Source organism: Cyprinodon tularosa, unplaced genomic scaffold, assembly GCF_016077235.1.
Source record: "Cyprinodon tularosa strain WSP-4 unplaced genomic scaffold, ASM1607723v1 ctg289, whole genome shotgun sequence".
Classification (NCBI taxonomy): Eukaryota; Metazoa; Chordata; class Actinopteri; order Cyprinodontiformes; family Cyprinodontidae; genus Cyprinodon; species Cyprinodon tularosa.
Window position 1 is genome coordinate 762,618 of NW_024038995.1, and position 24,173 is coordinate 786,790.

At 38.9% G+C, this 24,173-nt stretch overlaps 1 protein-coding gene across 2 annotated transcripts; it reads left to right on the top strand.

The window, feature by feature from the left end:
• Positions 1-3,493: 3,493 nt before the first annotated feature.
• LOC119787147 (arylsulfatase I-like) lies at positions 3,494-23,945 on the top strand. 2 transcript variants are annotated; one of them, XM_038290802.1, is made up of 11 exons: positions 3,494-3,706; positions 7,768-7,945; positions 11,931-12,070; positions 12,794-12,943; positions 13,292-13,366; positions 13,453-13,627; positions 14,808-15,044; positions 19,925-20,071; positions 20,381-20,534; positions 20,770-21,347; positions 22,493-23,945. In XM_038290802.1, exons 2-11 carry the CDS (start codon positions 7,784-7,786, stop codon positions 22,910-22,912), a joined length of 2,238 nt encoding a protein of 745 aa, XP_038146730.1. In that variant the 5' UTR covers positions 3,494-3,706; positions 7,768-7,783; the 3' UTR covers positions 22,913-23,945. The 2 variants fall into 2 exon arrangements, with proteins under 2 accessions (XP_038146730.1, XP_038146731.1); XM_038290803.1 differs by lacking the exons at positions 3,494-3,706; positions 7,768-7,945 and having other exon boundaries at positions 11,932-12,070; positions 12,801-12,943.
• The last annotated feature ends 228 nt before the right edge of the window (positions 23,946-24,173 follow it).

Genomic DNA, 24,173 nt, shown 5'->3' on the forward strand with positions numbered 1-24,173 from the left:
TATGTCATAATAATGAGATACTTTCTTATAATTATGAGAAAGCTGAATTATGACATGGCTAGTAATAAATCATAATTATTACTTAATTCATGATTCGCGATAGTATCTCATTATTGTGAGATATCTCTTGAGCACAAGATCAATAAGTCATACTTATGAGATACTATCTCATAATATCACCATTATAAAATAGTATTGCAAAAGTATGAGGTAGGTAAAAAAGGGATTTTCTATTTTATTCTAAGTCAAAGTCATTATATCTCATAACTATAAGATAATGGCTCATGTTTAGAGATAGTAACTCATTATTATGAGGTATGACATAGCTTATGAGATTGGCGGAGATAGGCTTCCATACAAACGTTTTCTCTGTGTCATAAGGTAAAGTTGAGATTTTAGTAAAATATTGCTGCCACTTATTAATTTTATAAAGAGTTAAAGTTTGGATCTAAAATATAAAATATGAATATTAAGGTTCAATTTCCAAAATAAAATAAAATTTTTGCATGATTAGATTTTTTATTAAATTATTTCTCAGTTTAGCTATTTAAAAAAGCTATAGATTTAGAAAAAGGAAACATTACAAAGAACAAGCCAATGGTCAATAGATCTTTAGCAGTAGATTTAACCTTTAATTGCCAATTTAATAATAGTAAGAATAAAAATACAAATGTATACTTCACTTTCTTCTAGGCCTGGAGAAACATGGCAATTGTACTGTGATGCTTTAGAGATGCTGATAAAGAGTTATAAAGAAAGGATGCAGATCCACTAGCAATCTGCACTTTAAAAAAAAAAAATGTTTACATTATGTATAAACAAAAGATTTCAGATCATCTTAACTGACACAAAACTACAGTCATTCTTTTATTAGTTCAAGCAGGAAGAAAGAAAAAAAAAACATGGGATCACTAAATTCTGAAGAAAAAACTATGGAAACAACCTTGACATTTTTCATTTCCAGAACAAACACCTGGATCAGATTAGATCTTCTTGCTGTTCTGCAGTTAAAAATGAGTGATCACATCTTGGAGAGTTGTTGCCCAAAGTGAACTGAGATGAATCATGGTTTCAGCATGAGAGACATTGCAAAAGATGTTGGTTGTTCAGTCAGCTGTGTTCAAAAATGGAGAGGTTTTTAAAGGGAAAAAGACAAAACTGGCGCTAAAAAAAGGTGCTTGTCACTAAATACCACAGTTTTTTATTTATTTATTTCCTTAAGTGTGTCTTTAGGCCACTTAATTGACACTAGTTTTTTTGTCATGCCTGCCTTCCTTTTGCAACAAAATAAAATGAAAGTAAAAGAACATCCTTAGAGACTGGTGATTCAATCATTTCTGCCAGGGATTGTAGATGATGTGAGATTTGGATGGGATTTGACTTCCAGCTCGACAGCAGTCCTAGTTATAAATTTAAAGCCATGAATGACTGGTTTATATAAAAGTATAATCCTATAAGGACCCCAAAAACAACAGCTTAGTGTATTTATGGATCTGGGGGGTTTGTTAGAGAGCTATTTTGATTTCAGGAGACCAGCTGCAGACTATCTGAAATCCTTACAGATTGTCAAAAAATAAATAAATAAGAGAATAGGAAAATGTCTGAAAAGATTGCTTCAAACTTTGGATCTGAGTTGCCTGGAGATGTTAAGAGATTTATTAAAACACCTGGAAGAACCCCCTTAAAATAACCCCAGACATCAACTAGAGGAGTTGCTCTCTCCCTGACATGCCGCCCATTTCTTCACAGGGAGCGACGTGAAGAACTGCAAAAATAAAACAATTTCTGACAATGTTCTCACTGAGTGCCAGTGAATCAGGTTCTTTCACATTGCTCCCTGGAAACCTGATCCAGTTACTCCAGCCACAGAAGCTCCCCAACAGGAAAATGAATTATTTTATTGCAGTTTGGACAAATAAAATAACACAGAGGGTAAAGCATGCATATATTTCTAGAAAGGTATTTGTTTTACCAGTTATTGATGAATGAATATAATTCATATATTTTGTCATGTTTTTGTTTTTTTATCACCACATTTAGTTGCATAAAGGAGGAACTATGTTGGATTCCTCTGGAGGCCCTGCCAGCTGGCTCTCCACCCTTCCCGTCAGTCCAGCCTCCCATGCTGTCCTTGTTCCTCTCTGATGTCCCAGTCAGGCCCAAGAAGACTAGTTAGAAAATACCAACCCTCCATTACTCACCTAATCCCCCAGTATACTCTGAAAATTAGGTTTTTTTTAAACGGCTTTTACTGTAAAGTTACATAAATAAAGTCATAATAAACGGAAGTGGAGTAGTTCAGCCTTCAAAATTAGAGCAGGAAAGTATAAAAATGAAACAAGGGACTGATAATCACCCTTCAGTGTGCAAGTTTGGTTAAATATAAAATCTGTGAAAATATTTAGACTGGAATAATTTTGATTTATATATATATATATATATATATTTTTTTTTTTTTTTTTTTTTTATATACTCTAATAATCCCAGAGGGAAATTACTTCTCTGCATTTAACCCATCCCCTTGGGGAGCAGTGGGCTGCCATTATATATATATATATATATATATATATATATATATATATATATATATATATATATATATATATATATATATATATATATATATATATATATATATATATATATATATATATATATATATATAGAACTGCACTCTTTTGGAGCAAGATGTTGGATGTATTTCCAGGGATCTGCTGTAACCACTCCTCCAGTTTCGGGGTTACTGCCTCAGGGGCCCAAACAGCGTGCCACTTGGTTTAGTCCTTGGGGGGTTGCTTAAGGATGGGTCCCCGGGCCTCCCTGGAGCTGGAGGTTTCCCTGGGAGGTGTCTTGGTGGTTTTTTGCCCTGCTGAGAGTGCATTTCATTTCTGGTGGTTATTGCGGCCCAGCTCTGCCTTTTCCCCCGGTGATAGTGTTGTACCTTCCAGGGTTTCTCCAGCTCTTCTCTGAGCCTCTGATATTTCTTTAGTTTTTCATGTCCTTGATGATGTTAGACTAAAGTCAGAATTCTGAGATTAAAGTCAGAATTCTGAGCAAAAAAAGTCAGAATTCTAAGATTAGAGTCAGAATTCTGAGATTAAAGTCCGAATTCTAAGAAAAGTCAGAATTCTGAGATTAAAGTCAGAATTCTGAGATTAGAGTCCGAATTCTGAGAAAAAAAACAAATTCTGAGATTAAAGTCCGAATTCTGAGATTAAAGTCCAAATTCTGAGAAAAAAGTCCGAATTCTTAGAAAAAAGTAAATTTTGAGATTAAAGTCAGAATTCTGAGATTAAAGTCAGAATTCTGACTTTTTTCCCCATATTAAACTAAAATAAACTTTTTTCCTTTTTCAGTGGCCCTAACGTTCTTCCGTACTGTGGACAGACCTGACAACTGGTGAAAGAACCTCACCAATCAGTGCAGCCAGACTGTGTTTTATTTTGAAAGTGCGCCCCGGTGCTGTGCGGGGCTTTGTGGGGAACTTTATGCCTCCTTTCTCGTCTCTTTGGCAGCCGGGACGCTCAGACCGAAGGAAGGCAGGAAGGCTTGAGGGAGAACCTTGAGGACATGCTGCGTCTCCTGCAAACTTCTCAGCAAGCAAAGCGCGGCGGAGCTGGAAGGACAGCGGAGAGGATGAGGATGTAAAGAGGAGCAGAGCAAAGATCAGAGGAGAGCCCTTCACTCCTATTGATCCTGCATCGAGGTATTGATTTGGGCCTGATTCTAACATCAATTCTACATTTGGGAGCTTTCTTTCACAACATTTCTTGCAGCTCTTATCCTGCATTATTATAAGATTATGATCACCCACCTCATTTAAAGAGGATTAAGCCTCTAATGAACCCAAAAACAGCTTTATTCCAGAGCGCATTCACACACAGGCAAAGGAAATATGTGTTCTAGTCTCCAGCAGTGGGAACCACAGGCAGCTGCTTCTCATCATTTAGAAAACCCAACTTTACCTTCTGCCTTCAGTTCTATATACAAGTTCAAACATGCCACACTTTAGTTAGACTTTCATTCTGCTGCTTTCCTTCCTCTAACTTTACACTGAGATAAGGTCCACTAAGTTAAAGGATATAAACTTAACATTTAGTTTCATGGCAGACAGGAATTATTTTAATTAGAAAAAATATCAATAAACCCTTAACTGTTCTAAAGTTAGTGCCTTTTTTCTGCTTATTTTCTGAATTAATCTTTAGAATGATGAAAGTTGAGGACAAAGGAGAAAGTTTAACACTTAGAAATCTGCAGGAGATGAAAGTGTTCCTAAAGTCTTGTTTGATAAGAACAACAAGTTTGTATGGAAGTAAATCTGTGTCGCTAGGATTTGAATTAAAAATGCCACTGAAATGTAAATGTTGTATGTTTGTACTTACTGTTTCAGTGTTAAAATATATTCATAACACATTTTTGACCTAAAAAAAAATTCATTGTCATTATTTCTACACAGTTGAAATTTCATTTATTTTCTCTAAAAGCTAAAAATTAAAAATTAAACTAAAAAATAAGTATTGAAAATGTAACCACTTTGAAATAGTAATGTGAATTTTTACCTTGAAGAGAAAATAACAAATGAAATTTCAACTGTGTAGAAATAATGACAATTATTATTTTTTTAGGTCAAAAATGTGTTATGAATATATTTTAATACTGAAACAGTAAGTACAAACATACAACATTTAACTTTCAGTGGCATTTTTAATTCAAGTCCCAGCGACACAGATTTGTTTCCATAAGTTAGACTTAAATTTGAACCAGGGGCGGATTTACCATTAGGCAAAACTAGGCAGTTGCCTGTTGCCCCAAGTTCCTGTGAGGGCCCTAAAACTCCTTTTACATGTATGTTTAATACAGTTATTACTTATTTGTGTACATTAATTATGTTTTCGATAAAAAATTCCTTAGTTAAAACGCCATCAGGATGCTTAAATATTAAGTGTGTCTCAGGCACAGGTGTATTCAGCGACTTTTCAGAACCCTCTAGCGCTTTTATTTTTAAAAAGCACCTAGCGCACCGAACTCTGCTCTCCAGAGCAAGTAGATTGGTAACCCCCGCCTCCTGCTCTCCTCTATCATGTCTGCTGTCATGATTCATGCAGCTATTATTTCATACGAATGGAAACTGGAGAACAGATAAGCAGATCATGGCTTGTCTACAGTGGAAAGAAGGACTGGATTATTTACTTTATGTCTTTACGTCGCCTTTTTGGAAACACAGGAAGGAGCAATCGGTTAAGTGAGCTTAGTTTCATTCCTTTTGAGACAGCATGAAAAGTCAGCTGATTACAAAACACAGAGAGGAAAATAACAAGAAAAGGGACAAGAAGAGATGGAGAAAACGTAGAACAAATAATGTATGTCTATTCAATTAGACATACATTACATTACATTCTGTTCCCCCTCCATAACATGGGAAGAAATAAAAATAACTGCAACTCTTTAACTGTGTTTATTCCTCTCTTCATTAACAACAGACCCTGTGGATTTGGTGACATTTGATCATTATTTCTCAATGTTCTGAGAGGGAGATAAAATATTTTAGCCACCTGATATAATCCATTGATATCCACCACTGGCCTATCCGTTTCAAATTTTGCGTGGAGGCGCTCGACTCCTAAAAGTTGGCAGCGATGAAAGGAAAACACTTCTTCTGCAGGGGAATGCTACAGGCTGCTTTCCTGCGCATGCTGGTGAATTCCAGTACTGCACATTTTACTCAGATCAGCTCAGAAGCGAGATCTGAGGCTCTTGGGGACACATGTAGGGCTGTAGCTAGGGTTCCCAACTCCCTGAAAAAAAAAAGGCACACCTCATGTGCGTGCCTGCTGATTGCCTTTACCCTTCCTGGTGTGTGTTTTTTGTTGTTTTTTTTTGCCCCCATGTATGTGAAATGATTTTTTTTAACTATTTGAGTCAAATCTGCATTAAATTGGATGCATATTCGTGAGTGACATGAACACATTGAAAACAACTTAATATCCAGCAGGAACACTTTAATACAAAATAACAAACTTTGCTGAACAGAATAAGTACATTAAACATAAGCCTGTCCTGCTTAACTTCAAACTGTAAAAAGCAACATAAAACAATGAATAAATAATGCAAATTTTTGGTGCAACAGCAAACCTGCAAACTTGTAAACATATTTGCGACTTAAATGCACTGACTGTAGGCCACAGTTGTAAAACAGAAAAAAATCATTATCTCAATGCCACATCATGTGGCGATAGGCTACTTTTTCCACTTGCATTTCCTCTGAGCCCTTGCAGCAGTGAGGTATGTTTGTGTTTGAGTGCTGCAGAGTAAAGCTGAATAAAGGAGCATCAGCATTTAAATGACTCAGTTCGTCCCCCATACCGCTCTGTTGTCTCCGCTGTCTTCTCTGTGAGCAAAACTTGGCTCGACCAATGGGATGATGGTATTCTAGATCGTCATAAATATGTTGTCAGCTCATTGGTCAGAACGCAGGACAGGGCCCGGGAACAAGTTTACTATAAGTTTTGTATCTAACGCGCCCTTGTTCTTCATTTTCCATTAGCTTTTTACTGACTATTTTTTTACTCTCTCAGGAATACGGGACAAAGTGTGTTCCTTTTACACTAAAAATGGGACACGTACTTCTATTTCTAAATATGTTTTTCAAGGGACGGTTGGACCCTAGCTGTAGCCCAAGTAGCTGCCGCCTAGATCCGCCACTGGCCATCACTATCTCTCAGTGGAGATCGAGTGTCGAGGGTAAAGTGGAACATTATAGAGTGAAGAAGTTCAAAAGTTTGGCAGCGTTCTTCTTCTTCTCCCCCACGTGGCTTCCAGCAAACAGTAATTGGTGGCCTGTCAGCAGATGTCTCCCACTGGAGCTGTGGACCTCGGCTGCCCCTCCACTTTCCTATATCAAAGGTTCTGTTTCTCCATGAAGCGGAAATCAGAACTATCTTTATCGGCCAACTTTGTGAGCACAAAAGGGAATCTGGCTCACTTTAAGCTTCAACATGAGTCCAAACAACAACCACAATATGCAAAAACACTGGATTCAACTTCAGTTCTGTCTTTAAACTGGACTTTCTCCCAAGTTAAAAAAAAAATTGCTGGCTTTTTTCTAAAAAGTAACAACAGAACCAACTAGGAGTGTTTTTTCCTTGGAGGTAAAAAAAACCAGCTGTAAAGTAGTAGACAGTTTTTATTGTTTCTTATATTTTATCAGCCCAGTTCAAGCTGATTTATGCTACTCTTAAAAGCCAAATGTAAAGTAATACACAGTTCTTTATGACCTCTGGGTTCTCTTACAGATATATTATTATTAATCTGTAGACTATCTCTGTTTCTCTTCTTGCTAAAAGGATTTGACTGATTTTAATCCAGTCGCATAATCCCACCTACTGATGAAAGGGTTGTGTTGAAACCCTTGGCCCTGCAGTCTCTGCTCTCTCTGCCACTGCTAATATATTTCCAATGCTCTTTGTTGGAGTTGTTACCCAGCTTCATAAAGGCTTTAGAGGCCCTCCTCCTGAGAGTTTCAGCTCTCGCTCCAACAGATGGATGAGTTTCAGATCAGAGCCTCAGCCAAGTTGGCGAGTAAATCCCAAATGTGGTTTTATGATCCGCACTCGGTCCTCCAGCGATGGCATGCTTGTGTGAAGCAGTGCCCACTCAAACATTTTTCCAGCTCCATTTCCCTCTGTGTTTTTCTTCCTCTTTTCTGGAGACACTGCTGTGTTGTTGTGTTTATTTTGTCCTGTGTTAATGTTTTGTTTTTCCCTGCAGGAGCCCTGCTGTAACGATGTGGGCAGCTCTAACCTTGCTGACCATTTTCCTCAGCTGGGACTTCCTGTCGGCTCAGTCCAAATCAGACCGAATAAATAACACCAACGTTCAGACCGGTGGAACTGGGCTGAAGACCAGGAAGCAGCCGCACATCATCTTCATCCTGATTGACGATCAAGTGAGTTTCTGAGTGTTTTGCAAAGGTTTATCCTCCTAAGCAATCGAACTATCGTGTTTCAGAACGAAATATTTATTCTAACTGTCTTGATGGTTTGCATAATAGGATTGGTCAATGAGCTTCTTGTATTCAGTATTTGTAAACTATTAACTGTGGTGACATTTCACCCTTCACAATAAACAACTCTAGTTTCAGTCTATTTAGGGTAAAATTAGTTGAATTATACCGTATTTTACTATTTAAACTTTCAGAAAAAACAATTGACAGTTCTGGCTTTTATTTGAAATAATTGTTGGTCTTAAAGGCTTCGATTTTATCCATCAGAAAGCTATTTTTTTGTGTCTATATAATCCAAAGGAGAGCAAAGAAAACGAAGGAAATTCTGGGAATCACTGTTATAGACAGTGAAATATATTTGGACATCATCAGCATAAAGATTCAACTTTCTTATGCTGATGATGTCCAAATATATTTTCCTTTAAACCTGGATGTCTCTCACGGCTTTCAGCATCCCTTTAATGCTCTGCAAGACATCAAAGAAAAATCAAATGATTGCGTTTGCTGACTATACCCCTCTTAGCTGTTATGTGATAACCTTAGCTATCCCTCTTGCTTCTAATCGCTCCTCTGGCCTCATTATCAGAGAGTTCTGAGGCAAGGCAAAGCACCTATCTTTGTATAGTACAGCTCAGTACTAAGACAATTCATAGTGCTTCAAATTATTAAAAAAATTAAATGCAATAAAAATAAAAGCTGCAAAAAGGAAGTTAAGATAAAAATAATGATAAAAGCAGGTAAACAGTTGGATCACAAGCTTAAACTAATAACATCTCAGTTAACAGTTAAAATTTGCCTGTGTCCAACCTTTCAGACATTTCTACATCTTTTTCTGAATCCATCATTGTAGCAGGGCATAGACAATTCACGTTTGCAGTTTGAAGAACACCTGCTTGCTTCTGATGATTTCCTTTAGCTAACCAATGAGTGTTTGCGTTATATGATTCATCCAACACTTGTTTTCACTAGATGTGGATGGAGCCAATGATCTGCATTGGATGGCGCACATGACATGAATTAAATATTTATAAACATTAAACCGAAGCAAAGAGTAACGAGTAACGTCTGTTTTAAAAATGTAAGGAATAGAAAGTACAGATACTTGTGTGAAAATCTAATGAGTAGAAGTCAGAAGTAGGAAGAAAAATGAGTAATGGAGGAAATGATAGATACCTAAAAAGTGTATTTAAGTACAGTAACGAAGTATTTGTACTTTGTAACTTGACAAATCTGCTCTAAACAAATGGGTTTTTAATTTTACTTTAAGGAACTCCGGCTTTCTGCTTTTTTCTAGTCTGCTGGAATTTGTTCCAGTCAGTAGAGCATAGGAACTAAATGCAACTTCTCCATGTTTGGTTCTAGTTCCGGGTGTACAGAGTAGGCTGGAACTAGAAGGCCTGAGTGATCTGGGAGGTCGATACACTGACAACAGATCTGTTATGTATTGAGTTGCTGATCCATTCGGTGATTTATAGACTAACAGAAGGATTTTAAAGCCTATTCTCTGAGCTACAGGGAGCCAGTGGAAGGACTTCATAACCGGTCTGATGTGCTCTACTTTCTTAGTTCTAGTGAGAATACTGGCAGCAGCATTTTGGATCAGCTGCAGCTGTATGATGGACTTTTAGGAAAACAAGTGAAGACGCTGTTGCGGTAATTGATCCTACTAAAGAAAAATGCATGAATGAAAAGAAAATGTTATGTGAAAGCAAGTTTCGACAGTTGTCAAAGATTCAATTTATTATTTACATCAAATGGCCATATAGGTAAATCCTCCCTATGACCTTAAAACTCTTGTCCTTACCTTCATTATGTCTAGAGGAGATAAGGAAGGAGGGAGAACCAGTTGATTGCATCAACTCATTGACTAGAAGGCAATGCCTCACACTAAGCATGCTTGTAGCGACATTGGAGAGGAAAAAGTCCCTTTTAACAGGAAGAAACCTCCAGCAGAACCAGGCTCAGTTTGAGTGGCCATCTGGGGTTCAAGGAGACAGAAGCAGACATACAGAAGAAGCAGACATACAAAAGGCAACTGTCAATCAGCTCCACAGGTGGCCAGTCCAGGCAACACATAGCCAGGCAAGCAGCTCCAAGCCAGCTTTCATGTCGGAGGATGAAAGAGAGCACATGCAGTCAGTCAGATAAACAGGACTACGATGAAAAACAGGCCAAGCTCAAACATCTATAAACAAAGGTGTTGATGGCAGCAGAACAGCTGATATTTCTCTCAGGATGGAGTCACAGCCAAACAGGAACAGACCAGATGAAGCTACTATGAGAAAAGGCAGAGAGAGCATAACATTAGAAATTGAACAAAAGAATTCTGCAGTGGGAGAATAGAAATAGGATAAAGCAGAATGATTAAAAAGGGGTCCCTATGTCCTCCGGCAGTCTAAGCCTATAGCAGCATAACTATAGAGATAGCAGTGGATAACCTGAGCTACTATAACTATAAACTCAAAAAGGAAAGTTTTAAGCCAGATTACTGTCACCACTTTTGGACTTGGCATTAGTCCCAAACAATGCTGAATTGTCTACCAGAAGGCTTGACCTCATCACTCCAGTTCTAGCACAGTTATACTGGCTGCATTTTAATTTTCGTGTAAAGTTCAAGATCATTTTACTCTCTAAAAATTATTATTGATTTGGCATCATGTTATTTAACTGATCTCGTAAACTTTTACAACTCAAATAGAGCGGAGAAATCTCCAAGCACAGCCCCCAGTCCTGAATATTCCTACTGCTGAGTCTCTCCAGTCCTTTAAATCCCTCCTAATGCTCATTATTCACATTGACTTTTAACTTAAGTTTAGTCTGATTTAAATCAGACCTGCTAGGTTGTGATGTGCCCATACTTAACTCTCTATTAATCCTACATTGGTTGGTTTAATAGGTGTTTTCTGATTTTATTTATTCAGCGTGACCCTTTTATGTGAAGGACTTTAGTCAAACTGTAGTTCTTACATCTACTATACTCACAAAATTGACATTAACATAAACATTGACAGAGAATTTGCCTTAACACTGGTGAGATTCACTTACCTGTCTGAGGCCTTCAGAGAGGTTGTGGGGCTAATGAAGGATTTAGAGAAATCTCAGAATTTTGAATCAGTCATTCTTTAAAACATTTCCTTGTAGGCACTACATGTAGAAATTGAAAATACAGTTGTTTCCAGTATTTTAATGCCTTTTCTTCATGTCAAGCAATAATGATAATATTTTTCTAAGTGTTGTTCACAGTCTGCTGTTCACTGTGATGCTTATGGGCCAAATCAATTGATGTTTTTTAGTTCCAAACCCTTGTGAGTCCGGACTGTTCCTCGTCCACCATGTTTTTCCTCTTGGAACTGTGTGCGTGGAAACCACCTGTAGTTGTGTGGATGGTAAAATTACATACTATAGCTGCACGAGCACAAACCAACCTGTTCAGCCTACAAGTAGACCATAAGATGCAGGGAGAAGAATCCCAAAATTTTCTCATAGGACCTACAGCAATGTAAATAAAAGTATATTTCTGTACATTCAGGTAGAGTTGGCAAAAGTTCAACTTTTCTAGGAGCTTTACAGGTTCTTTTGGACCAGAGACAAAAAGTAGCACTTCTAAAATATTGCTATTTGGACAAATCAGTCTCTAATCTAATTGAAGAAATAACTTGGAACATGACTGGAAAAATAATACACCATCCAGGAAATAAAAAAAACTAATACTAATTGTTAGGCATGATGGTGGAAGTGTTATGATTTGGGGTTTCTTACTGCAGCAACACCTGGCCATCTGAAAACAATAAAAAAAAGCACCAGGAATCCTGTATAAAAACAAGGGAAATCGAAGGGCATCTATGGAAAAATAAAGCTGAATAAAATCAAAGTGCGGAAGTTAATGTAGCTTCTGCACAAGAATAAAGCAGACATCAATCGTTGGCAGGGCTTCAATGACATTGGTTACCACAACCCCACCATCAAGACCCCAACCCTGGACAAACTGGCAGCAGAGGGGGTGATACTGGAAAATTACTATGTTCAACCCATCTGTACTCCATCACGAAGCCAACTCATCACTGGAAGGTATGCACAACACTTTAACTAACTGGAACAAGATTATGAAGGCACATTTTCCATTAGCCTTGTTTTCTTCCTTACAGTCCAGACTCCATTGGGTGCATCCTTAATGTGAGAGAGGGTTCTCATTTATTTGGTTTAGTTGGACGATTTAATGTCATCCAGACATTTTATGTTCTGCTGATATATACACAATAAATACTGAGTCAAATTCATGTTTGGTTGGAAACTTAATAAAAAGCAAAAATCAATCCAGTAATTAAAAGGAAAAAAAATAAAAATAGGGGATCCAGTGACATCTAGTGGCTCAAATACAGAACTGCAGCTAGCTGAAACATTTGTCTTCGTAAATTAAAACATTTTTTTTTTATGTTTAACCCAGTTTTAAAGAGTTCTGGAGAAATTGCTTCTGGGAATTCAACACGTGTTTTAAACATCTAGCCAGATATTGTTGTTTACTGTCAGTCGTTCATGCAGTGTTGAGGCTATTCATGTTATTTGATTGTGTCCTTCATCCAACTGATGTTAATCCTGCCAATTACCAACAGCTGTGCTCACATGCGAGTTCCTTTAATGGGTAACAGATGCTTTAGAGAGACTGAGCAAACAACCGATGGCAGCTGAGCCAGAGGCTCTAATTCAAGCGTTGAAACATTCCCGTGACCGCTCAGCTGATGATTGCTGTTGTCTTACTGTGAGGGATAAACGACAGATCTTGTTTTCTTTGAGATATCAGATCCACACAGGATTACAGCACTCTATTATCAGACCCAGGCAGCCGAGCTGTTTGCCCTCAAACATGGACACCCTGCCTGAGAGGCTCCGCGAGGCTGGCTACGCCACACACATGGTCGGGAAGTGGCACCTGGGCTTCTACAGGTGAGATGGAGCGTCTGCAGGTGTCCTCTGATTATTCACTCTGAAAAAAAAAAACTACTGCACAAATAATGAGATGAGTTTTTGTCAGAGGAAAACTATATTAATTTCACAGGTAAAACAATTTGAGCCTTGCATTATATACATGATTTTATTTTATTATTGCCCTACATAATATTTAAGCTCCATATAGCACCTATTAAATATTTTTTCTAACTCATGGTGATAATGGTGCAAGAAATATAGCCATTGTTAGAGCTGCACCTGTAAACCTTTGACTAAATGATGCAGTGTTCTTTCAAAGGTCTCGAAAATCTACAAAATCTGATGGTCCTTTTACTTGTTCTGCAGGAAAGCCTGTCTACCCACCAGGAAAGGTTTTGACACTTTCTTTGGTTCCTTAACGGGGAGCGTGGATTATTACAGGTTAGCATAAAGTAACTACCAGAACAAAAAAAAAAGTGAATCTAGTTTTCCTCTGCTTACTTTTACCTGCTCCATCTACTTTTCAGTTATAGATCTTGCGACGGCCCTGGTTTGTGTGGCTACGACCTCCATGATAATGAGAACGTAGCATGGGGCCGGGAAGGAAAATACTCCACGACGCTGTTCACCCAGAGAGCCCGAAAGATCCTGGAGAGTCACAGCCTGACGGACAGGCCGCTCTTCCTGCTGCTTTCCCTGCAGGTATGGCTCTGAGAGACGATGGTGAAGCCAGGATATCACAGCCTGGTGGACACGGTGTTTATTAAAGAGCCTCTCTGGCTGCTCTTTAAAGTCATAGGGAAATTATATTTAAATGTCAAATCATTTTGGCTTAAACATGTATATAAATGTACTCTTTATCAGACCATATTGTCCAAAAATTTAGAAAATCCGTCTTAAAATCTGTGGGTTTTCTTTCGTTGTCTTATGCAGGCCAATTAGTTATACCTCAGCCTGAACACCTAAATTCGACCAATCATATATCAACGGTCATCTGTCAATCACATTTTTTGGGTCATAGCATCTTGATTCATATGTCGCAGCTAATATATGCAACGGTTCAAACAAGAAATAAGAATAATTTCCTTTCCCATTGAGTTCCGTCCCAGTGTTCACGGGGATGGACGTCTGTGTCTTCTGCAGGCGTAGAGCTAACAGAACAGGCAGCGTTGCGAGGCGAGGGCTCAAACATGGACGGCTGTAAGCCTTCTACACCAAACCAAGCTTCTGCCGCCCTGGCGTCCTCTTTCACAACATCTTCTTCCCGCTTTCCTCCTCTAAATAAAAAATGTATGACGGAGGAGACTCATCCACGACCTCCGACACTAAACTCTCCTCCTCTTGCATGTCTCCTTTGTCCATAGCGTTCCTTGACAGTGTCGTTTCTAAGTCACCAATTTAGTGCTACTTGGTCCCAATGGAATTTCCCACTGGGGACCTACTAGCACTAAGTTGCTAACTGGTTAGCAAGATGCTTCCGACAAACCGGCCACAACCAAATGTGCTTGTGAACCTTCTGCCACAACAATCCCGCCCCCTTGATAAACAACCAATCACATTCACTTTATTCACTTGTGTAAAGTCGTGCACCAATCAGTAGAATTCGGAAATGCAACAGTTGGAACAGCTGTTTCCCTACGACTTTAACATCTGAGTCCCATTTTGAGAAACATTTTTCCATTTTCAAACAGCTGCATAATTAAAACCAGACACAGGAAGAGTTATTTAAACTTGCATTTATTTATATTTGATGTGTTTTAACTTCTCTTCTCTGACTGTGATTTGGGATGTCTTAGAAATAAACATCTTGACATCTTCAGTAGCCTTTTTTATAAGCTGTGATGAAACATGTAAATGAAAAGTATAAATGATATTCCTCCAGGCAGTCCACACCCCTCTGCAGCCTCCCAAGTCCTACATCTATCCCTACCGGGACATGGCTAACGTTGCCAGGAGGAAGTTCGCTGCCATGGTCTCCACGGTGGACGAGGCCGTCCGAAATGTCACCTACGCCCTCAGAAAGTACGGCTACTACAGGAACAGTGTGATCATCTACTCCACTGACAATGGAGCCCAGCCGTTCACCGGAGGAAGCAACTGGCCGCTACGAGGCAGAAAGGTGGAAGTAGCTCCATCTGGAGGTTTTTATTTGACCTTGTTAATGGTAGATCTGGGTGGGTTTCCAATTTTAAGGTATTAAACAGGTAGAGCTTCAATTGTGCTAAGAAAAAATGGCACACTACTTCTATGGTTTAAAGTCCTACATAGAGGTATTGTTTTCTCAAATTTTTTAAAAGACCCACCCTCCACACTTTAAAGAAAATGCTTGTGCGAGAGCACAAGCCCATTTCTCCTCGTGCACGCTCTGTTTAAAAGTTACTGTTGTCATAGGTCATACAATCTTACTGTGTCTGAACGTCCATCCTAACCCCTAAATCCCTCAATCATTATATAGAGCGGGGACTATATAGTGGACTTTATGGCAAACTCAGTCAACGTACCTTTTGGACAGATGATCACTTCTCCATTGGTCATGTAACTCCTCCTCCATTGGGCGGTACCTGCGCCATCTTTGTTAAAAGTCACAGCGGGCCGCTGGGACAAAAAATCAGATAATGCATTGCATGGAGAACTCTGGGATATATCTGCCTCTTCTGAGGCCATTCTTTTCTTCTCAAACACTGCGTAGACATTTTTTCTCTTACGACATTCAGCCATTTTCAAAGAACCGCTGTGAGAAAGGTGAGCTTCAATGACCACAGATATACGCCTGAAAGTGCGCATGCGCAAAAAAAAATATAGCTGATGGGACGAACACATTGGATGGCCTTACATAAACACAGGGCTGCCAACTTTTCACCAAACCTTGGAGTGAGAATTTGAAAGAATTTGGACATGCAAGCCTGGTCAGGGTTAGATAAGGACAGGCGCAGCTATAGGTTGGAGGTTTTCAGAGGATTTAACTGAAACAAAGTTGTAAAATGTTGAATTTTTATAGCTAAGTAAATGTTACTGTGTAAAGATAAGTGATCTGTAGTTATGTGGAAAATGGACCATACTAAAATACTTGCATCTTAAATATACTGTAAACTAAGAATTTCATTAATTATTCTATGCAATTCAAGTAACATAACAAATAGGTAACTAATAAGTTATTTTTGGATTACTGACACTAATACAGGAACCAGTGAAATTGAATCCTGTGCAAACTACACTGTGTATGAATATTTGGTAATAGGCTAAGGATTAAAAATCTTAAGTTATTGTCTTATTATTTGTTGTTGTTTTTTTACAACTGACAAAACACAAAACAGCAAATAAATTCAGTTCTGCTAAAAGGCTGTATATTCTATAAAAACTCACTATGAGAGGAGACAGCACTTCTGTAGATGTTTGATTTTGGTGGATGTGATGGAAATCAAGTTTTTAAAAATATTCAATGGACCAAAATAAGAATAAAAAGGAATAGATGAAGATAACTGATAATAAAATGAGAACATCCCTGTAGTTCCTCTTACATCAATCCTGGATAACTGAGTTGTTCTGCACATCCTCTCTGAATGCGGTTGGTCTTTTCTTGGCTGGCTGATCTTTTGAAAAATAAAATGCGATGGTTCTTTTTCAATTTGTGGACCTCCTATGGGTTTGTGAGGCAAACCTGAAAGCTTTAAGAATTTAGTTTAGTTTAGTGTTGGTTTAAATAGTCCTAAAATCCAACCAGGGATTATTAAAGTAAACTGAGCAATAATTATTTAACTTGTGAGCAAAACATGGACTAAATCAAGAGGATCAACTTAAGCAAACAAGGAGTAAAGCGCAGTAAAAAAACAAAAAGCCCTAGGTATACAAAAAAAAACTTTTAATGTGATCCTACACTTACACTAGACTGCTTAAATAGACTGCTTAAATTAAATTAACATTAATTTACAAATTAAATTATCTTAGTGCAGATAAAATAAGATGAAATTAAAATGACAAAAATCTAGGTGTAGTGCTGGATTCAGACTTGAACCTCCAAAAGCATTTAAAGACAATTACAAGATCTGCTTTCTATCACCTGAAAAACATGTCATGGATTAAAGGACTAATGTCTCAGCATGATCTGGAAAAACTAATCCATGCGTTTATTTTTAGTCCAATTGATTACTGCAACAGTGTTTTCACAGGTCTGCCTAAAAAGTGGATCAGACAGCTGCAGCTGATCCAGAACGCTGCTGCCCGTGTCCTCACTAAGACTAAGAAAGTAGAGCACATCACCCCAGTTCTAAAGTCCTTACACTGGCTGCCTGTATCTCAGAGAATAGAGTTTAAAATACTTCTTTTAGTCTATAAATCTCGAATGGCTTATCACCTAAATACATCACAGATTTGCTATCAGTGTATCAACCCTCCAGACCACTCAGGTCTTCTGGCTCCAGCCTGCTCTGCATACCTAGAACCAGAACTAAACATGGAGAAGCAGCATTTAGTTCCTATGCTCCACTTATCTGGAACAAACTTCCAGAAAACTGTAAAAGTGCGTAAAGCCTGAGTTCCTTTAAATCAAGACTAAAAACACATTTGTTTAGGATTGCCTTCGCCTGTTCTAGTTCAACAGTTTAACTGAAACATCATTAGTTCAACTTTTTTATTTTCTTTAGTCCAACTGTTTCTAATATTCTTTTTTGTTTCTGCATTTTTTATTTTTTTTATTTTTTCATACTTCCTTTGATTCTTTACTTATTTTCCTATATTTTAATCATGTAAAGAACTTTGCATTGTCTTTGTACTGAATTGTGCTATACAATAAATATGCCTTGCCTTGCCTTGCCTACATACCTCGTAATAACTGCTCAGAAATCCTGGCATTTTTTCACTATCTGCCGCAGGTCCCTCACCTCTGTTGCTGTCAGCACAGTGAATAGGTGGGCTGGTGCCAAAATACAGACTGGATATAAACCTGGCATTGCATTATGTGTTAGTGCTAAGGTTGTGTTGAAAACGCGGACTGGTTTTTTATCAGCATGGAATTTTTATATATAAATAAGTGGAATGGAGCTGAGTTTTAATGTCTGTCGTATTTTAGCGTGAGAAATTGGGGATCTGGGGTGTGACTGAGTGTGTGAAAACACTGAGATGAGTGAGTCTCACACCCAGTGGGTGAGCATTGACAGCTCTGTAAACATATCACCAGAATGATTGACAATTAGGATTACCCCTTATTTAAATGATCCACAAGGAAATTAAAGATGTTCTTCTTTACTTTTAATGAAATAAACCCTCACTGGTTACAGATGTTCTGCTTCCCCCAGCTCTTGATACGCAGGGATTCCCTTGTTTACGGCAAATAGCTTTGAGCTGCAATGAGAGACAAAGGAAGGAAATGTTTTCAAACTTGAGCCAGTAATCTTATCTATGAGCTGAATGATTGTTAAACAGCTGATTGCAGGCTTTACTGGAGAAAACGCCTTAGTAATTAATAGACTTGTAGACTGTATGATACCGGATTTAACTTGACGACTTTTAATATATTTAGCTGGTGTTAATGCTATATTTGTGCTTTCTTTTTATAAATGTTCTAGGTATAATTATTAGAGCTGTGATAATCAGACTGATAAACATCAAAGATATTATTTCAGTATCATCTAGGCTTGGATAAGTGGAAAATATTTTGTTTTTCTTTTATTCCCAATCTCAATACTGCAATGCATTGCTCTTCCATGTTCCATGCCCTCCATATTTCCTTATTTCCTACCTTCCTTCTGTCATCTTTCCTAACTTGGGTCCTTGATCTATGTTTGGGTTCTTCCTTGTGTCCCTCATACCTTTCTATCCCCCCTGCCCCTCTTTTTAATGTTCCCCTTGCTTCCTTGTAACCTTTTTTACTTCACTGTGTCTGTTCTTATTTCCTTCTTTCATAGTATTCATTTTTTTCTTTCCAGGCTTTTATTTCCACTGCTTTCATGCCTGTATCCTTTGTCATTTCCTCTCACGTATCCTTCCTTTCTTGTGTATATGTTGTATCCTTCTTTCCTTGCTTCCTTCCTCCCTTCATTCTTTCATCCTTTCATTTCTTCCTCTCACTCTGTATTGTCTACTTTCCTGGTGACCTTCTTCTTTTACCACCTTCCCTGTGTCCTTTTTTCATTCCATCCTTGTTTCCTTCCAGCCTCCTCTCCTTGCACCCTTTATTCCCTCCTTGTTCTCTTCCTTCCTTTTATATTTTAGGGCGACAGTGGCGTTGGATGGAGGAGTTTGCCCTGTAATCGAAGGGTTGACGGTTCAAGCCCCGACTCCGACTTTCATTGTCGTTGTGTCCTTGGGCAAGACACTTCACCTGCATTGTCTACTGATGGTGGTCAGAGGGCCCGGTGGCGCCAGTGTACGGCAGCCCCACTTCTGTCAGTGAGCCCCAGGGCAGCTGTGGCTACAATGTAGCTTGCCACCATCAGTGTGTGAGTGTGTGTGTGAATGGGTGAATGAATGTAGTGTAAAGCGCTTTGGTCAAGTCTCCTAACTTGAATAAAGGCGCTATATAAGTACATGCCATTTACCATTTCTTTCCCACTTTTTGTCCTTTCCTCATTCCTTTCATGTATTCTGCTCCCTTTCTCAAACCGTTTTCATCCTGCAGCTCTCTCCTTCCTCTTTCCTTGTACATTTCCTTTAACCTGTGTCCTCTTTCCTACCTTGTATCTTTTATAACGTATTATTTCCTAGTATTCTATCCTTCATCCTTGCCTTCCTATATTTAAAGCCTTCCTTCCATAGAAAAATTACACTCACATTGAGTATTTTAGTATTTTAAATGAAACCAAAGCTAAGAGAACTGAAACTTAAACCTACGGAAATAACAAAAAAATCCCATCTAATGAAAATATTTAAATTTTTGTGTGTTTCTTTTGAACCTCTCTCTTTCTCTCCATGTTTCTAACAGCATCCGAGTTACTGATGCACAGATACGAGCTCTGCAGTATGAATCACCAGATCTCCAGGTAAACACTGTGGCTTGTTTTTCAGGGCACTTATTGGGAGGGCGGAGTCCGTGGAGTGGCGTTTGTACACAGCCCACTGCTGAAACGAAGGAGGCGGGTCTCCAAAGCTCTGCTCCACATCACTGACTGGTTCCCTACACTGGTGGGACTGGCCGGAGGCAACATAAGCCAGGTCAGTTTAGAAACTAAAGAATTTCTTTACATCTTATTGCACTGTTTATTTCTGGAGTTTATTCAAAGTTCCTTTGATTTTCAGGCTTTCAGTAAAAACATTTTCACTTTTGAATGTATGATGGCAAACTCCATGAGTTCCCAGATTTTATCACCTTGGAAAAAATAAAGTCCATGTTTCTCTAAAACATCAATGAAGCTTTGAATTTAGGAAATAAATTAAATTGTGTCTTTTTCTTTATTCTATTTAGAAATTAAGGAGTATTTTTCCCTGCATAATCCTTTGCTTATGTGTGTGTTTGTGGCCCAGAGCCAGGGTCTGGACGGGTTTGATGTTTGGCCCACCATCAGCGAGGGGAAGGAGTCTCCGCGTAGAGAGGTTCTCCACAACATCGACCCGCTGCACAAACATCCGACCGAAACCAAGAGCCGGGGTGACCAGCCAGGAAAGAAAGCAGCTGCAGGTAAACTGCATGAAATGAGAGCTGAAAAACTTTCCAGACTCTGAAAAGAATTCAGCCTCTTTAAAAGCAGAGATTTAGCTTCCTGCTGCATGAAACGGTTTTATCCTTGTGAATTTAACATACTGTTTTTTTGTTTTGTTTTTAAACTAATAATTTGCTGTTATCCTTCTGGGCATTTTTCTTAAAAGATTGATTGCTTACATGTGGTTTTTGTTTGTTTGATTTGATGTGGTAGGGGGGCCATCCAAAGGAAAGGCATTTAAAAAGCCAAAGAAGAAGAAAAAGGTTTTGAAGCAGAAACCAAATCAAAAGCCAGAGACCAAGTTAAAGACCACCAAGAAACCCCAGATCTTCTCTAATCCTGCTCCAAAGTCTAAAAAATCAAAACCTGTTCCCAAAGTGGAGCTGAAACCCGGCCCAAAAACAAAGCTGGCTCCAAAATCCAAGGCTAAACCCAAATCCCAACATCGGACCAAACTCCACAGCAAACCAAAGATCCAGAGCAGTGGGACTCCGTCAGCATCGGGTGCTTTCTGGCATAAATCTAAGACCAAATCCAAGAGGACCACCTTACAGGACCACAACCTGTCTCAGTCTAGACCAGCTAAGACCAAATCAAAGAAACAACTCAAAGTCCAGTTAAAGCCCAAGTCCAAACAGGCATTGCTCCAGAACCAGTATGAAACCCCCACACCCAGAGCTCAGTCTCTACCTTCTCAATTATGGGACCCATCTGTGCAGGCTGCCATCAGGGTTGGAGACTGGAAGCTGTTAACAGGAGATCCAGGTCATGGAGACTGGGTTCCTCTGCAGGTACTTTAGAAAGTTCTTCATAATCTTCTGGATTTTTTTTTTCCGGTTAAAGTCATAGGGAAATCATATTTAAATGTCAAATCATCCTTGCGTAAACATGTATATAAATGTACAAACAATATTGTCCCAAAACTTGGAAAATTTCTGTTTTTTAAAAAGGTCCTGTCTTAAAATCTGTGCTATTTTGGGGCGTGCTTTGGTGGTTCGCACACACGACCCATGTATAGAGGCCTTAGTCCTCAACACGGGCGACCCAGGTTCGAATCTGTCCTGTGGTCCTTTCCCACATGTCGCTTCCCCTCTCTCAAAACCCCCTTTGCTGTCAGCCTAGTGTCCATAAAAAAAAAACGAGCCACTATTGCCCTAAAAACAAAAAAAAAACAAAATCTGTGTTTATTTTTGCTATGTTATGCAGGCCAGTTAGTTATACATCAGCCTGTACACCTAAATTCGATCATATATCAACGGTCATCTGTCAATCAAATTTTTTCGGTCATAGCATCTTGATTCATATGTCGCAGCTAATATAAGCAACGGTTGAAATAAGAATCATTTTCCTTTCCCTTTGAGTTCCGTCCCAGTGTTCACAGGGATGGACGTCTGTGTCTTCAGCAGGCGTAGAGCTAACAGAACTGGCAGCATTGCGAGGCGAGGGCTCAAACATATACGGCTGTAAGCCTTCTACACCAAACCAAGCTTCTGCCGCCCTGGCGTCCTCTTCCTCAAAATCTTCATCCCCGCTTTCCTCCTCTAAATAAAAAATGTATGACGGAGGAGACTCATCCACGACCTCCAACACAAAACTCTCCTCCTCTTGCATGTTTCCTCTGTCCATAGCGTTCCTTGACAGTGTCGTTTCTAAGTCACCAATTTAGTGCTACTTGGTCCCAATGGAATTTCCCATTTGGAACCTACTAGCACTAAGTTGCTAACTGGTTAGCAAGATGCTTCGAAGACACCGGCTACAATCAAACTTGCTTGCGAACCTTCTGCCACAACAATCCTTTCCCCTCGATAATCAACCAATCACATTCACTTTATTCACTCGTGTAAAGTCGTGCACCACTCAGGAGAATTCGGAAATGCAACGGTTGGAACAGCCGTTTCCCTACGACTTTAAAATAATCCTAAACCTTGATTTTCAGATGCTTCCCACTCTTCCTGGTCGCTGGTGGAACCTTGAACGTTCCTCATCCCCTCTCTACAAATCCCCCGCCCACAAAAACATCTGGCTCTTCAACATCACCGCCGACCCGTTCGAGAGGCAGGACCTGGCAGATCAGAGGCCAGACGTTGTCCAGCAGCTGTTAGCCCGACTGGCCTACTACAACCAGACAGCTGTGCCGGTATACTTCCCTCCGGACGATCCCCGGGCCAACCCCAGCAGGCACGGAGAGGCCTGGGTACCCTGGGCCGACGAAGAGGAGGAGGAGGGAAAATATCAGGGGGTTTATAAGAAAGGCAGGAGCACCAAGAAGAAGAGGAAGAAGACGACGTGCCGGCTGTGCAAGCTCAAATCGTTCTTTATGAAACTGAACACGGGGATGATGTCAAACGGTATCTGAGGCGTCGGACGATTGTAATCTAGCGTTTAAATCAATGTCAGAACTTGGAAAAAAAATCTTTGTATTTTTCACTCAAGATGTTTCTCCTATATTTTATTTTTTTTATCCATTTGGAAAAACATTGATGTATTGATTTAAAGGGATGTGATCATAGTCAATGGTTTGGTCTGAATGCTGCAAATCGATAAAGACTCTTCAGCCCAAGCAGAAGTGTAGCTGTCAGTAAGGATGGTTCCTTTAGTATAGGGACATCCTGACATTCATCTAGCCACAATGAACTAAAATGATTCCCAGAATCCTTTGGGGGACAGGACGTATAGGCACAGCCAACCTCACAGAATGTGTTCTCTGAGGGATGCGTAAATACTTATGTTTAAGGTTTTAAATGAAGACCTAACCTGACCTATCTTGTGTTTTATGACTGTATTTACCATAACAAGAGCATTTGACCTCACTGAGTCTTTTATTGTATACAGAAAACTCTTAAGTTGGATCAAAAACAGTGATAACCAGAAGTAGAGTATCCTAATTCAATGAGGTGCAATAATTCTATCAGAATGTTTTTGTGCAGCTGGAGTAGAAATGTCATAGTGCGTGACGAGGCTCCTTAAAAACGTGTTTATGAAAATTTGACCCATGAAGATGCCAACAAACCACCAGTGCCATGTTTCAGGTAATATGCAAAACAGGACATCTTCAAAAATGAATTATTCAGCTCATACATTTAAACGAAAGCCACTATCTAGTTATTGAATAGACTAAAACCTGCTGCTGTCAGTTATAGCTTTGTATTCCCCAGCCAAGGGACACTTTGCATTCAGTCTGCAGGATCTACCTACGCAGTAGAACAGAGTCTGCAGCCTCCGCTTCTGGAGCCACAAGTGGCTCTTTTCACTCTACAATGGCTTTTCACTGTGGCTAAAAACTTTAAAGCACCAACTTACTGTTCAGGATATAGTGTATTGACAAATACCTTTTACTTTATACAGACAACAGAATGACCGTACCAGAAATATGTTTTTAATATGTTTCTATATTTCTGTGGGGTTTTTTTTGCATAAAATAGTATCCTAAATAGGAAAAATTATGAAACATTTATCTATTTTACCCTGTAAAGCCTACCTTATGAAATAAGTGACAAAAAAAATTACACTTTTTATTATTTTATTAATTTCATTAAACATTCTGACAAATTAAAAGAACAATTTGAAATAATTTGAAAAACTTTAAGTTTGATCAATTATTTGTGTCATTTGTGATA

What these genes read in the sequence shown, in the direction of transcription:
- LOC119787147 (XM_038290802.1), top strand. Translation starts at nt 7,784, where the DNA reads ATGTGGGCAGCTCTAACCTTGCTGACCATTTTCCTCAGCTGGGACTTC. An exon ending in AGCCAACTCATCACTGGAAG is followed by an intron (nt 12,071 to 12,793) that starts GTATGCACAACA and finishes GTTTTCTTTGAG; the next exon opens with ATATCAGATCCACACAGGAT. An exon ending in AGGAAAGAAAGCAGCTGCAG is followed by an intron (nt 20,535 to 20,769) that starts GTAAACTGCATG and finishes TTGATGTGGTAG; the next exon opens with GGGGGCCATCCAAAGGAAAG.